Here is a 14903-nt window from a genome sequence, read left to right on the forward strand (position 1 = left end):
CAGAGATGTTTATGTCGCTCATATAAAAATATGATTATTCCAACTTGATTATTTTTAAAGTCATTTGACAAAAAATGTGTTAGGTTGTGCCCCTCTCTCCCCTACTAAACCAAAATTTTGAGAAAATATCATTATTTTGAGACACTAAATCGATATTTTGAGAAAATAAGTCATTATTTTGAGATACTAAGTCAAAGGTTTGATATACTGCTGCCAGAAACAGAAAAAAAGAATACAGGCCTTTTTCTTCTACTGGCAGGAAAGCTTAAAAAAGGTTCTTCACACTCACTTACCTCATTCACAAAAACTGGTTCTTTAGAGAACCATCCACTGAAAGGTTCTTTAGGGAATCAAAAATAGTTCGTCAGTGGCATCACTCCAAAAAACCCCGGTGGAACCTTTATTTTAAAAGTGTAGAGTTGAGAGAGCACTAAAGGAGAGTCCAGGCATCAGATTAAGATTTTATTCAGAATATAAAAATAAGAAAAGGAAGAAAGTTCATTGTGTACACACACACACACACACTCACACTCACACACACACACACACACACACACACACACTCACACACACACACACACACACACACACTCACACACTCACACTCACACACACACTCACACTCACACACTCACACACACACTCACACACACACACTCACACACACACACACTCACACTCACACACACACACACACACACACACACACACACACTCACACACACACACACTCACACTCACACACACTCACACACACACTCACACACACTCACACACACACACTCACACACACACTCACACACTCACACTCACTCACACACACACACACTCACACTCACACTCACACACACACACTCACACACACACACACTCACTCACTCACACTCACACACACACACTCACACACACACACACACTCACTCACACACACTCACACACACTCACACTCACACACACACACACACACACACACACTCACACACTCACACACACACAGGGTGATTCAAAGACACCCAACATGCTCAATCGAGTATGGGATGAATCTGAATATGGCGTTGATGATGTTCGTACAGCTGGAGGAGGTTCATACTGAGCACATATACAATTACATAATAAACTTTATGCTCAATTAAACCACTTACAGTTTACTGCATTATTCTGTAATGATTTACAAGTGAAATGAATCATTTTGAAATCAGATGAATCTTTCTGAATGACACTGTATGCATAAATGGGTCAATGAGGTTTTCAAAAAAGGTAGATTTTGAAAGTCTTATTAAAAAGGACATGATGTGCATTTTTATATCTACACATTCATTTGTATTTATGTCATTTTCTATCTTAAATAAAGTGAATGTTGTCAAAGCTTTTAATTTCCTACATCAGTTATCAAACTGTGCTGGTCTGGTTGCTCCATTCGACTCACTGGTTGTGCCACCTGACTTTTCAGACTAATTTCAAATTAAACAGACACGTGTAAAAACCTTTGTCCTGGCACTTGAGTTTATACATTTCTCAAATAAATACATAAATATTGTTATAATAAATCCACATTTTCCTGGTTCTCCTGAGGTCAGACCGCCTGACATGGTAAACTGAACCATTCTAACCACGACTCAAACATCATTTGTGAAAGGGCTGCTGACCTTGCACCATGAAGGTCACTCAGGGCTGTCTTTATGATGCTGTACCCTGGCTCCGCTTTCTTAAAAGCATGTCTACAAAAAGTGTACATTGGAAATTTTGGAATTCTGGTGTATGTGTATACATTTAGAGTCAAATGTGTGTGTGCATATTTATATTATATATATAATTTTTTGTTTTTTGTATATTTAAGTTCTACAAGGGGGCTACGCACCTAAGATTGTCACTCGCCTTCGCACCTGTGTAAATGTGATTTGATAAACAATATAGTATAAATGTATTAGAATGGCAATATCATTCATTATTATTATAATTTTTGCACAACCTTGTTGTGTAAACAATAGTGAGGTTCTTCTCTGTTCCTCTTCTCCAAAACCTATTCAGAATCATCATCATCATCATCATAAACCAAACAACACACATACATTTTTAATATTAAATGAAAAACAGCATAATAATAACCTTCCTATCTGCCCTCAGGGGATGTCTGAATTTTGGAACCAGTGAACATCAACAAACAAATAACACCCAGTTAAGCCATCAAGAAAAGATCAAATAGATCCTCAACTGGCAGCAAACAGACTTGATTTAAACCTGTAGAGAAAAGGCTGATTAATTCTGTTTGATATCTGATACTGATGGAAAACATTTCAGTGTCCAGTTACTTCAGACAGAGGGGTCACACCCGGCTGGCCTCGAGGACAATTTTTGAGTCCCCCTGACCCTGAGACTGAGACGAGACTGAGTTTACATGATGTACATGATGGACAAGATGACACTAAGGTGGCCAAAATGATGTCAAAGTTTATGAAGTTAGTCAGCAAACACAATCTGTCACATCTGAGTCCGCAATTTTATAACCTAACTGGCTACTATATCGGGTTGTTTTCCTGTTTTCTGGACAATAAAAAATGACCATTAGCATTTATTCTTACCCTCATTGTCAGAAAGTAAATGTAACATCATCTACTGTCCATTTAATCAGCTCCACTGACCATATACTATTGTACCATGTACTATTTGGGTGGTGGATCATTCTCAGCACTGCAGTAACACTGACATGATGGTGGTGTGTTAGCGTGTGTTGTGCTGGTGCGAGTGGATCAGACACAGCAGTGCTGCTGGAGTTTTTAAACACTGTGTCCACTCACTGTCCACTCTATTAGACACTCCCACCTTGTCAGTCCACCTTGTAGATGTAAAGTAAGAGACGATAGCTCATCTGCTGCTGCACAGTTTGTGTCGGTCATCCTCTAGTCCTTCATCAGTGGTCACAGGACGCTGCCCACAGGACGCTGTTGGCTGGATATTTTTGGTTGGTGGACTATTCTCAGTCCAGCAGTGACACTGAGGTGTTTAAAAACTCCAGCAGCACTGCTGTGTCTGATCCACTCAGACCAGCGCAACACACACTAACACACCACCACCACATCAGTGTTACTGCAGTGCTGAGAATGATCCACCACCCAAACAGTACCTGCTCTGTGAGGGTCCATGGGGGTCCTGACCACTGAAGAAGAGGGTAAAGTATGCAGAGAAACAGATGGACTACAGTCTGTAACTGTAGAACTACTATATGGTCAGTGGAGCTGATAAAACTTAATATGTACAGTGTTGGAAGGTTAGATACTACATCAACTTGTATTTCTCACTGATTTCTATCTACACCAAACACTTTTATGCACTTACATGAAAAAAAGAAAAGAAAAAAGCAAAAACACCAAACGTTTAACTTCAAAAGCATTTAATGACTTTGCACATATTTAACAGACAGGGTAAAAGGCTACAGGGTGCAGATCCATCCAGATTAAGTCCGGGTCCATGTTTTACGTCACGACCAGCAGATCCCGGCGGCGTTATGGCATTTCGACTGTGCGATAATGACGGAAAACGTATTGTTACAGTAGTTACGCTGACAGAGAATGCACACTATTTGTATTAAGTAGCCAGAGAAAGTAGCAAAATGAGAACACACAGCGCTATAGCCAACAAGCAAGCGGCTGGTTTTTCAGTCAATACAATTTTTCCAGAAAATGCTGCACTTCCAGTTTCCTCACTTAACAAACGATGCCTTTTTAGGAGTTATAATACATCTATATTCATAGTTTTTCTCTAAATAACCTTTAAACATACAATATAATGCAACTCAAGTACAAGAAGATTTTTTTTTGTTTGTTTTTTTTGTTTTTTTCTTGATAAAATTAGTCCTTCATAATTAGCCAACATTCTGACCATTCACAATCATTTGATTAAACTTTCCAGCATATGTTAATATTTATTCGCCACTACGCGGCGGCTCTTGCATTCGGATGCGATGGCGTCGTACTAAGTTCTTTAGTAGAGAGAACTGCCCTTTAAGGAAACATAACGGCTGGAGGGTTTTTTATTAGTTACTTAAACTGGAAAGGAGGTTTAACGACTTAAAGGAAACTTCGTAAGAGTCCAAAGCACCACTGCTGCCCTCCGCCGTCTGCGGAAGGCCGAGGAAGCCTCGCAAAAAGTGAGGGCAGCTCCTAGAAACTTCTCACGCTTACAAAAACAAGACAGAGGAGAAAACAACGAGGAGCACTAAAGCAGGTATACTGAAAGGAAGCGAGAACGAAGAAAGATGGAAAGAAAGCTTATCGAGATAATTTCATCTCTCGAGACCAATTTACAACGACTGCCCGAAGCACCTCGTGACCCCTACGAGTAAGAAGGTTCCTCTTCTAGCCCCCGAGCCCACTCAGAGGAGCGATCAGGCACCGAGTGTGGAGTTTTGGCTCTGAGCTCTGCATGCTGGAGTTTCGGCTTCAGGAAGAGGAAGAGAAGAATGGAAAAGGAAAAGGAAATAAAAAGGACTGAGAGGTGCTGGGAATGGCTCTACTTCTTTTTGCTGAAGAGGCTGAAGCGCTTCTCTTTGTCCTTCTCCCGCTTGCCCGGGCTGGACTCGGAGGCCACGCCCACCGAGGCGGGCAGGGTGTGCGCGCGGCCTGAGGCGGGGGTGCTATGGCTGCTGAGCTCAGAGGGCGTGGCGCAGGAGATCGCCTGGATCCATGAGTTCATCTCCTCCTGCAGCGGCACAAAGAGAGCAGAGAGATGATGACGACGTGCTTACGGCTGTGTGCAAAAGTTTGGGCACCCCTGGTCACATGATGTGCTTTATTGATTTTCTAAGTGAAAATAAGTGAACACATCCTCTTTAGAACACACTTAAATATGGTTCTTTCTGCCATTTTAGTGCTGTTTAGTTCTGTTCGTTTGCTTTGTTTAATATATTTTAGATAATAAAAAGTACGGTGTTTACACGACCATTTGAATAATCGGATAACTGCAGAAATCTGATTACCGTGTTTTGGTGTGTTTTCCTCCATGGACCCTAATACTGTTTATCTGCCTGAATATCATCTAGACTCACATAAGGACTCAAATAAAACGTGCTTGTAACTGTAGAACTACAAAGTGCACCTATATAGTAAGTGGAGCTGATAAAATGGACAATGAGCACAGAAACAAGGAGGTGGTCATAATGTTATGCCTGATCAGTGTATATTCTTACTCTATTAATCTCTCATAAGGTTGTAATAATGTCACAAATAGATTTTTTTTGTTGTTGACTCAAACATGATGTAGCTTGTGTGATAATGGCCTGTTCAAAACATTAAAAAAGCACCTATAATACTTATTTAAATGATAAACATTTGTAATGACATCACTGAGATCAATGCTGTAGGTTTTTTCGTGTTTAAATGTTAATTGTGCTGTTTATGTGAGTCAGTGTGAGCTCTGTAATATACTGTATATGCGTTATTGCAGGATCACCTGCCTTACAATGTTATTTAGTTTTTCAAATGACAATAATTTGTCTGAGCTTTTCACCTCATGTTACAAAAATGAAATTTACTGCACCTTAGAAATTAATTTATAACAAAGAATAACTTCTCAGTCATTTTAGTTAAAGCAGTCAGTGAGGGCATTCTAAATGTTTATAATGGATTTAGAACCATTAATGTGTATTATAGATGCTTTATAATTATGCACAGGTCTTTATCCATGTAAAAAATAAATAATAGTGACACTTGTGTTACCGAATATTTATGTCACCAATGGATTAAACATAGTTTATTATAATAGCCTTGTTAAATATGCTTACCAAGCATTGTGACCAAGTTACGGAGAGTTATAAGCACATTTATAAGGGCCTGTGAATCCAGGTCTTACAGAGAGTGCTACCAGCAATACTCACATCATCTTTGGCTTGGAAGAGATACTCGTTCCCATCCGAAAGTCTGAAAGTGAAACCGGGAAGAGAAGCCAAATTATTATGAATATTTCTATGTTCCCACCAAATAAGAGCATCTCAGAAACATGCGGTATAAACCAAAGTGTGAGGCAGCGCACCTGAGTTTGAATACATGCTTCTTCTTCTTGTAGTCGAGGGCCACCTCGCATGTGGAGTCCTTCAGGCTGATGGGGATTTCGCTGTGGTACGGGATCCCCTGACTGGCACTCTTACTGTCCTTGTAGAAGCCCATCTCTTGATTATTTATTACGCAGTAGACGTTGTGCCAGGATCTGTACCAAACATCGGTTCAAAAGAAAGAAACATGGAGATGTTAACGCTATTGCACTGCCATTCTTAATACACCTTCTAGAGCAGCGCTGGTCCTGGAGATCAACCTTCCTGCAGAGCCTCATTCCAACCACGGTTTGCAACATCTGCTCCAGCTAATCAACCTCGTCCCCAGTCCCTGATTGGCTGGATCAGATGTACTAGGGGTGGGGCAGCTTACTGGATACAGGCTGGAACTAAACCCTGCAGGAAGGCAGCTCTCCAGGACCAGGGCTGGTGGAATTCTGCATGAATAAGTGTTCAAACGAAGTCTTAGTGTTTTAATGTGAGATGGCACATATACTGTACAACTGATTTTCTTTACAGTGGTGGTGATGGGAACCAGGGGTCACCATGACTACAACACAAACATAGACACTTTATTTACTATCCAGAACCACCGGTGAACCAACATGAGTCTTCTGAGTTTATATGGAATGTTGATGATGGAAAATAGTGATAAATCTGAAGCAACACATTTTCTTTGGTGACTATTTTGGCTTGGAAAGCCCTGCATGTATCTTTCCACCATGGGTGAATTTCAAAAATACATGTTATGCCAAAGCCTTCTGAAAACTATCATAAATCAATGTGTCAGTCATCAGGCAGCGAATTCACAACCATTCCATGTAATAACTTTCTGTGAGGGAGCTTTTAGAGGAGGATGTCTGGGGCCGGATTCATGAAAGCCTTCTTAAGAAGAAAAGGTGAAGGTTCTTAAGACAAACACTAAGAAGCTCACAAGAAGTTTCCTAAATGCAATTCTCAGGAAAAAAAAAAAAAAAAGTTCTCAAATATTCTCTTAAGAAAATTAAAATTTTCTTAAGAACATCTTCAGTGTTTTCTTATGTTGGCTACGTTCGATTTTACCACATACCACGAACGTTGCAAGATACATTTTCAGTTTGCATTATCTTTTTTTTTGTTATTTAGCTTGATTCACACAGAGGCGCAAAACAGAGGAAGAACATCAAACCAAGTGTTTAAAAAATTAGCAAACAAAAAAATTCTCTTCAGAAAATACGATAACTGAGGGGTGACAGATGAGGATGAGCAGGAGCAGTATATGAGCAATACATTTAGATGCTCATCTCGTCAACTCTTACATCCTGAGATGAGTGCGAGTCTGTTGTGAGATTAAGAAAACATAAAAACATAAAAGCTGCAAAAAGAGCCCATTTGGAATTCATTGTGGTTGTGCCGTCACAACTAGGTCCGCATTTACATAAAACCACCCCTACAGCCTATTGCAGATTAGCACTGCCCGTTCACATTGAAATTAGCTTTTTTACTTGGGACAAAAACACAAAATACAAAAAAAATAAAATATGGCACTAATGACTAAATATTCAGCCTGCAGATTAAGGGGCTAAAGGGGTTATTATGCTGCACTGCTGCGGACCTGTTGGACGCCTTCTTGTTGTGTCCCTCCCATTCATGTTTGCGGTTCAGGAAGCCCTCTATCTGGGCGCTGGGCGTGTCCTGGGCTTTTGTCGGGAGAGTTGCGGCTTGACTTGCTTTCCCTTTGCGACTTCCTGTGGGGGAGGAGCTTGGGCTAGGCTCCGCCACTCCATTGACGACATCACTTTCTCCCGCAGCGTCCTGGTACAGACAGAGAGAACGTTACCGATGGGACTCTGCTGTAACAGACAACAGTACATACTCATTTCTTCACTGAGCAAAGCTGGACAGTAGATGCATTAGAAACTGAGGCTGTGTAGAAACATGTGGAAGCTTCAGGAATCTGCAGTGCTGGGCAAAAGTCAGAGACCACCCTCTAGTTTTTCATTTCTGAACGTCAAAAGGGCCTTTAAGTAGAAGTTATTTGTTTCAGAGATGTTTCTGAGGAGATATAAAATGATCCACTTGCATAAGGAAGGAGAAAGAAGGAGTTTCCAAAACTGGAGTTCAACAAAGAATTTGAAGCTACAAAGAAAATCCTAACAACCTAGCAGCCTCATTATGGGAGAGGCAGAAGGTAACAGAGACATGAGGCTCCCTGAGACGTCGGCGCCCCTCCACTCCACCGTCAGCAAACCTGAGTGAGTGAGTGAGGCAGCGGGACGACAGCACCACCACTCCCAGTTTACCATAATACTCTATGACCATGAACCCCAGATCTGCACCTTTTATCTAACAGGCAAAACTAACTACCAAAGGCTCCACTAAACAAGTAAGTTTTTAGCCTAGAAGTTATTAGTCCTGAACACTGACTGGAAGATCATTCCAAAGCTGGGGGGCTTTGTATGAGAAAGCTCTCCCCCCGATGTAACTTTATTAATTCTAGGTACTAATAGTGAGCAGCACCCTGTGATCTAAGTAGGCGTGATGGTTCATAGTGAGAGAGAAGTTCACTCAGGTACTGAGGGGCGAGTCCGTTTAGTGCTTTATAAGTCAGTAAGAGAATTTTATAATCAATGTGAAATTTAACTGGTAACCAGTGTAGGTTTGATAGAACTGGGCTGATATGGTCAAACTTTCTTGTTCTAGTAAGAACTCTGGCTGCAGCGTTCTGGACTAACTGAAGCTTGTTAAGGCTTTTGCTGGGACATCCAGCCAGCAGGGCATTACAGTAATCTAGCCTTGAAGTAATAAATGCATGAACTAACTTTTCTGCATCCTGTAGAGATAATGCATTTCTCAATTTAGCAATACTGCGGAGATGCAGGAAGGCTGTTCTAGTAATATTAGTTATGTGTGCGTCGAAGGACAGATCAGGATCTATCACAACACCAAGATTTTTTACACATGAACCTGACGCAGCTGAGAAGCTATTAAATTTAAGTGTTAAATTTCACAGTTTGCAGCAGCTTTTGGACCAAGAAGCAGAACCTCTGTTTTATCCGAGTTAAGTAGGAGAAAGTTACTCGACATCCAGTCCTTCATGTCTTTTATACAGTCCTCAATCTTGCTAAGTTGAAGTTTATCATCTGGTTTGGCTGATATATATAACTGTGTGTCATGGGCATAGCAGTGGAAATTGATGCCGTGTTTACTGATAATGTTCCCTGTGGTAGCATATATAACGTGAACAATACAGACCCTAAAACAGAGCCTTGTGGAACACCATACTTTACCTTTGTAAGAACAGATGATTCGTTGTTTACATTCAGATCTGAACCAGGAAAGAGCTGCTCCTGTTACTCCTAGTTACTGTTTTCTAGTCTATCTAGTAAGATAGAGCGGTCTATCGTATCAAATGCCGCACTATGATCAAAGACAACTAGCAAAGATACATTTCCTTGGTTAGAGAATAATAAGAGATCATTTAAAATGTTCACTAGTGCTGCCTCTGTACCATGAGGCCTAAAACCAGACTGAAATTTTTCATGTATGGCCATTTTGATTAGAAATTAAATTAAAGAACGTTGGTCTTTGACTTTTGCGAGTACTGTTTGTCTTAAATCTATTTCTAAAAAGAAACGTTTTCTTTCTTTAAAGGAAACAATGCCAAATAATGCTGTTTCTAGGTTTTCTGTATACGTATGCTGCTACAGCAGCCTCCAATTGTTAAATCTCTTTCAATTTAACAATTCCATCCCAGCTTCTGAGAGAATTGACACTGAACACTGGTGCTAAACCTTGTTTTGATCTTTCCATCACCTACCTGCTCCTCTCCTCTCTGGGCTTCAATTATAGATTAGGAGAAGATAACAGTAGCACTCAACTATCTCAGTGAAGCTGGGACAACACAGATGCTTTTGATTGCACTCAATTAAAGCAAGATTGAAAAAAGAAAAAGGGGAGACATGCAAAATTAGATTAGAACATTAGATAATGCACACCGTATGGCCACTCGGCTGGTAAACGTAATTGACAGAAGAAAACAGCCAGCGTAGGAGGCACACTCGAAAAAACAAACACACAAGAAACCACAAACAATTTCTGAAATTGCTTGAGTCCATCAGTAATCATTGGTATCATTGGCAGAGGAAGTGATTTTTGCAAGTTAAAGGGATTATGGCATCACACCCACTCAAGACTGAGAGTTTATTACCCCATCTCAAGCTCCTCTCGACAGGACCAATCCTGGGCGCTTTTATTGGGAGCCTTTCGGAGGCTGGACCAATCCTAGGCACTTTTACAGGGAGCATGCCAAAGCCAGGACCAATTCAGGCACTTTTCTTCATCAAGAACGTCATAGATTTTTTTCTAAAAGCCTTTCAGTGACCATCCCAAACATTCTGGCAAAACTACGATGTGCAGGTCTGATGTGATATATTCAGACTTCACTAACAGTGAAACGTGTTTTCTACGTTATTTGTTAAAGGAAAACTCAGCATTTTCAACTTCACCTCTATCTGCAGCATCTGTAGTATACAGTTTATTCTTGTAGACAATAACAGTGACTCAAAGCATACTTTACATAAGCTATTGGTAAATCCTGAGCGTTTACATGCACTCAATAATCTAATCCTAATCAGATTTCTGCAGTTATGTGATTAATCACATGGTCGTGTAAACAGCACACTCTGATTTCTTAGATCGGAGTAAGATCTAGAAATCAGATTAAGAAATCTGATAAAGAGGCTGGAGTTTAGCTCAGTAATCAGATTTCTCAGTGCATGTAAACTCTTACTCTGATTTCTTTCGGATTTCTCTGTTTGTGCATGTGCAAAAAACAGACGGTGGTACCAGAAATAAGCGAGCATTATCGGATTATTAAGTGCATGTAAACGCACTTAGTGACACATCCAAACCTGACCCGATCTGGACAAAATTGTGTCCGAACTCAGTTCGTTTCGAACTACATCAAGCGCAGCGTCCTAAAGTGACCAGAGCACAACAATATTCAACAAAACCTAAAGTGCTGAATAAAAGCTGATATTTCTAATGGTGTAGGTTGAATTACCACGTAACAAAAAAATGGTGATCTAGTAAAAAATGTACAAAATGAACTTTAAAGCTCACTTTAACAAATCAACATCAGTGCTTTCAGACAGCCTCTCCGAGGCGGACCAGGGCAGGTCATACTGGTAATTTGGGACTGCAGTTGAAAATCACCGGTCAATTCAGGAAAGCTGACATTTTGGCGTTTTTCCTCTCTCCGTGGAAAATGGTGTTATCTAGTTGTGAGTCGAGTTAAATCTATCCAATCAACTGCATTGTGCTGATGATCACTTGTAACATGAGGCCAGATTCAAAATGCTTTTCTCCCTTTTATTCAGTTGCTTTGTGCTGATTTTAGCCCATCCATACTAGAGATGTTTGTAAGAAGGCAGACAAACCCAGAGCACTGACGTTCATAGGAAACAACCAGTAGATTGTAGTGAAAAATCCTCTGTGATCTTTTATATATGATGTTTTGATGATGCGTGAACGCAGATAAAAGCTGTTATAAGTGGAAGAAAAAAAACAAAACAAAAAAAAACGCAACCTGAGCTCGACACGTTTGGGAAATTATGTCCAAACCTGATGTGAGCAATCAGGTGCTGTTGGGTTCAGACAAATATTTCAAGCTCTACTACAGATGAGGCAGATCAAGATTAGACTGAAACGTGCTTAAGTATTCCTTTAAGTACCTCAGAAGTTTGTGTACATTTACAACATCTTCAGTTACTGATTCTTTCTATAGCTTTAAAAAAAATGGAAAATGTATAAACTTAACTGCTGACACAATTGGTCGCAGTCTAGCATGTAAAATCTCCAAATTAAATATTTGTTATATTACTACATTATACTATAGTATGAAATTAGGTTCATCTAAGAGACTAATCTGAATACCTGAATACCAAAGATTATTTAAAGCAGCACTATGTAAGATTTGAGGGTTTGGAGACCTCTCTGGTGGAAATGTGTAATTGCAGACAACGTGTGGAGGAAGAATGTGTCATGTCAGTTGCATTTCTGACCCCTATGAGCAGACGATTGGGAGTAAGCTGAAAGAGAATTCAAAGAAAACCTGGTGAGGGACGTGTCTTCTGAGGATGTGAGTAAATTATGTACTATTGTCTTCATATCTTCCTCAATATAGTGTTGATTTTCACATCATTTCAGGCCTAAACATCGAGCTGGATCTTCTTTTTGAGCCTGTACGCGCGATGTTAATACATTAAGATGTATGATATGGTTTGAAAAACTCCAGAAATCCATCCCGACACCTCTGACTTTTTAATTATTATTACAGGCTTCACAGGTCGACTCAAGGACGCCACCTAACATGTTTTTCTCTTGACTCAGTAACGCTACTTCTTTCGGTTTTAACAAAAAACAAAACTTGCATAGTGCTGCTTTAAATAACAAACATATACAACACAAAGAAAGAAAGGAATAACCAAAATGAATATGAAAGATGTATTAATAGGAAAATGAACGTCAACCCATAAACAAGCCCAAGAATGACACTGGATTACAACATTAACCACCAACATTAAACAGATGCTACAAACATAAAATGACCAACATGCTAACAATAACATGCATATCACATAAAACATCACAAGCAACAAAAGGACAACATTGGTGAAGCGTACATGGAAGGGCTGATGTGTATCTTATAGTGGGGTTTATTATGAGGGAAGGTTAGTAAAAGGAACTAGAAGGGTTACAATCATGGTTAGCTTGACAAAGACAAATGATGCTAAACAAGACACTCAAGTGGCTGAATTCTAGGCTAAATTTTTATGGCAGACGCCAAACTTCAATTCCAAATATCTAATTATGTAGGATTCAATATGTAACTATTAAGCATTTTAACATTTTTGTTAAGTTTTAATTGAAAATTCAAAGGAAACATTACAGCTAATTGTGTGCAACTGATGAGTCTGTTATGTTTCTCTGCAAAATCATTAAACTGTCACATGCATAAGCTCAGAGAATCGACTGGAGGCAGAAAAAGCTCCCAATGACTCAGCTGAAATACATTATCTGCAGCTACTGGGGAGGGGAATATTGATCATGGCTGCTGATTGGGTGGTGAAAAGGCTTGAAGCAGCACATTTTCTTTACTGCATGTTCAAGGGGCTTACTTGTTCAAAAATTCAGAAAAGTCTGTAAATCCAAAAGCTTTATAAATTCTCTTTTGGATGGTGTAGTTAAGGCAAATTAACTGGAGGCAGAAAAAAGCTCAGAATACCCATATAAAACACATTATCTGCACCTGCTTAAAGGGAGACACTGATCATCAAGGTTGTTGATCAGATGGAGCTGAAAAGGCCCTTAAGCAGTGTATTTTTTGCATAGTATGTTAAAGTAAAAAAAAATTGAAAAATTCTGTAAATTTAAAAGTTCTGTAAAATCTCTAGTTGAGTAAAATTAACTACAGAACAAAACAACTTTTCAGTTGAATGTGTGAAACATTAATAGATTTTAGAGTATGGTGAAAAATGAACACATTTGATGAGAAAAAGAAAATTTTTAAAAATTAGCACAGAAATTGGCATATTTTTGTGTGATCACCCATACTACTGTATATTCCTGGTATAACTGATTTACACAAAGGTGTAAAACAGGTAGCTCTTCATCAACTGCAGTCTAATAAAAAGATAAATAGGTCCACAGTTTGATGTCTAAAGATGGGTTTAGTGAAGGTTTACAACTGGATATTTGAAATAAAGAAGAAGTGAGATCTTTGTAAAGTATTCCTCAAAGCCTGGCTCAAGTCTGGCTGACCTAGCTTAGAAGTTCGCTAAGTAATGAAAGCATTTAAATAATTTAAATGGATGTAAGCTAAGTTAACATAAGTACTGTATTGCTGTAATAAAATGTAATAGAAAAACAAACACAATATTAAGAACAGCTCAGTTAGCTTCATCTTTTACAGGACGGAGGCATCGCTGAGCCAAAAATGTAAAAGATTAAAGCATCAGTCTAACAGAGGGGTGAAAATGATGCAGGATTAAAAAGGAGAGGCATGTGTGGGATCTATCTGAACAACTGGGGGCTGAACTGCCACAAACCAAAAAAATCTCAAAACTAACGCCACACTAACACTAAACCGCAGTGATCTAACCTTGCACCAAATCTCATTTACTGTTCATTAATCCTGCACTCAGTAGCCAAGTTTACATGCAGCCTGACAATCTGTTAATTCGACTAATAACTAAATTAGAATAGAATAGTCAGAATACAGTTTCTCTCTGATTGAGGTGAGTAATCCTGTAAATAATCTGTTAAATAGAAGAATAATATCCGTGTAAACGCCTGTATCTGATTACATTCCCTATCGGAAAGTTTAAGTCCGTTCTGATCGTGTTCGTCACGTCATAGCGAAAGTTTATACCGTTCAACATGGCGGAGCAGAAACTGGTCTGCAGAGGAGACGAAGTTTATGCTCTGATCTTTAAAAGACGGCGGTGGGGACACGTGAAGGACGTTTTCCTGAGTCTGACATCGTTTTAAAGTAATTAAAAACAGAAGCACTGCTCACTGCTGCTCGTCTCACTCTGACTGGACTCACATGATGCTGGTTGTCATGGTAACGTCCACACTAAGTGGTTCTCTACGAATGTGCATCATTTTGGATCGGATCGAAGGTGGTTAATTGTAGTGTGAATGTAAACGGAGATTTTCCATCAGATTGTTGAGCAGAGCGAGAATCAATACCTCAGTCATAATCTAGGATCGAAAGAATTTAATTGGCCTGGAGAAAATCTATGAATGTTCTATGCATAAAGATGTATTTTATCTTTAAAATAAATATCAGTCTTTTATTAAATTAACACAGACC

At 39.4% G+C, this 14903-nt stretch overlaps 2 protein-coding genes across 4 annotated transcripts in view; both read right to left on the minus strand.

Moving 5' to 3' along the window:
- adgrb3 (adhesion G protein-coupled receptor B3) overlaps positions 1-14903 on the minus strand; it is a 994217-nt gene that overhangs the window by 308636 nt on the left and 670678 nt on the right. The gene's annotated exons all lie outside the window — the stretch shown is intronic.
- Positions 3372-14903, minus strand: part of LOC118816763 (spectrin beta chain, non-erythrocytic 1-like) — a 148105-nt gene continuing 136573 nt past the window's right edge. For 2 of the 3 annotated variants that reach the window (XM_036583344.1, XM_036583345.1), the window contains exons 33-36: positions 7638-7837; positions 6025-6198; positions 5870-5912; positions 4507-4695 (exon numbers count right to left, since the gene is read on the minus strand). In XM_036583344.1, coding sequence (XP_036439237.1) covers positions 4507-4695; positions 5870-5912; positions 6025-6198; positions 7638-7837 — 606 coding nt within the window. Of the gene's footprint in view, positions 4696-5869; positions 5913-6024; positions 6199-7637; positions 7838-14903 lie in introns of all 3 variants that reach the window. The other variant, XM_036583343.1, reaches the window with a different exon arrangement.

This window comes from Colossoma macropomum, unplaced genomic scaffold (assembly GCF_904425465.1).
Source record: "Colossoma macropomum unplaced genomic scaffold, Colossoma_macropomum, whole genome shotgun sequence".
NCBI lineage: Eukaryota > Metazoa > Chordata > Actinopteri > Characiformes > Serrasalmidae > Colossoma > Colossoma macropomum.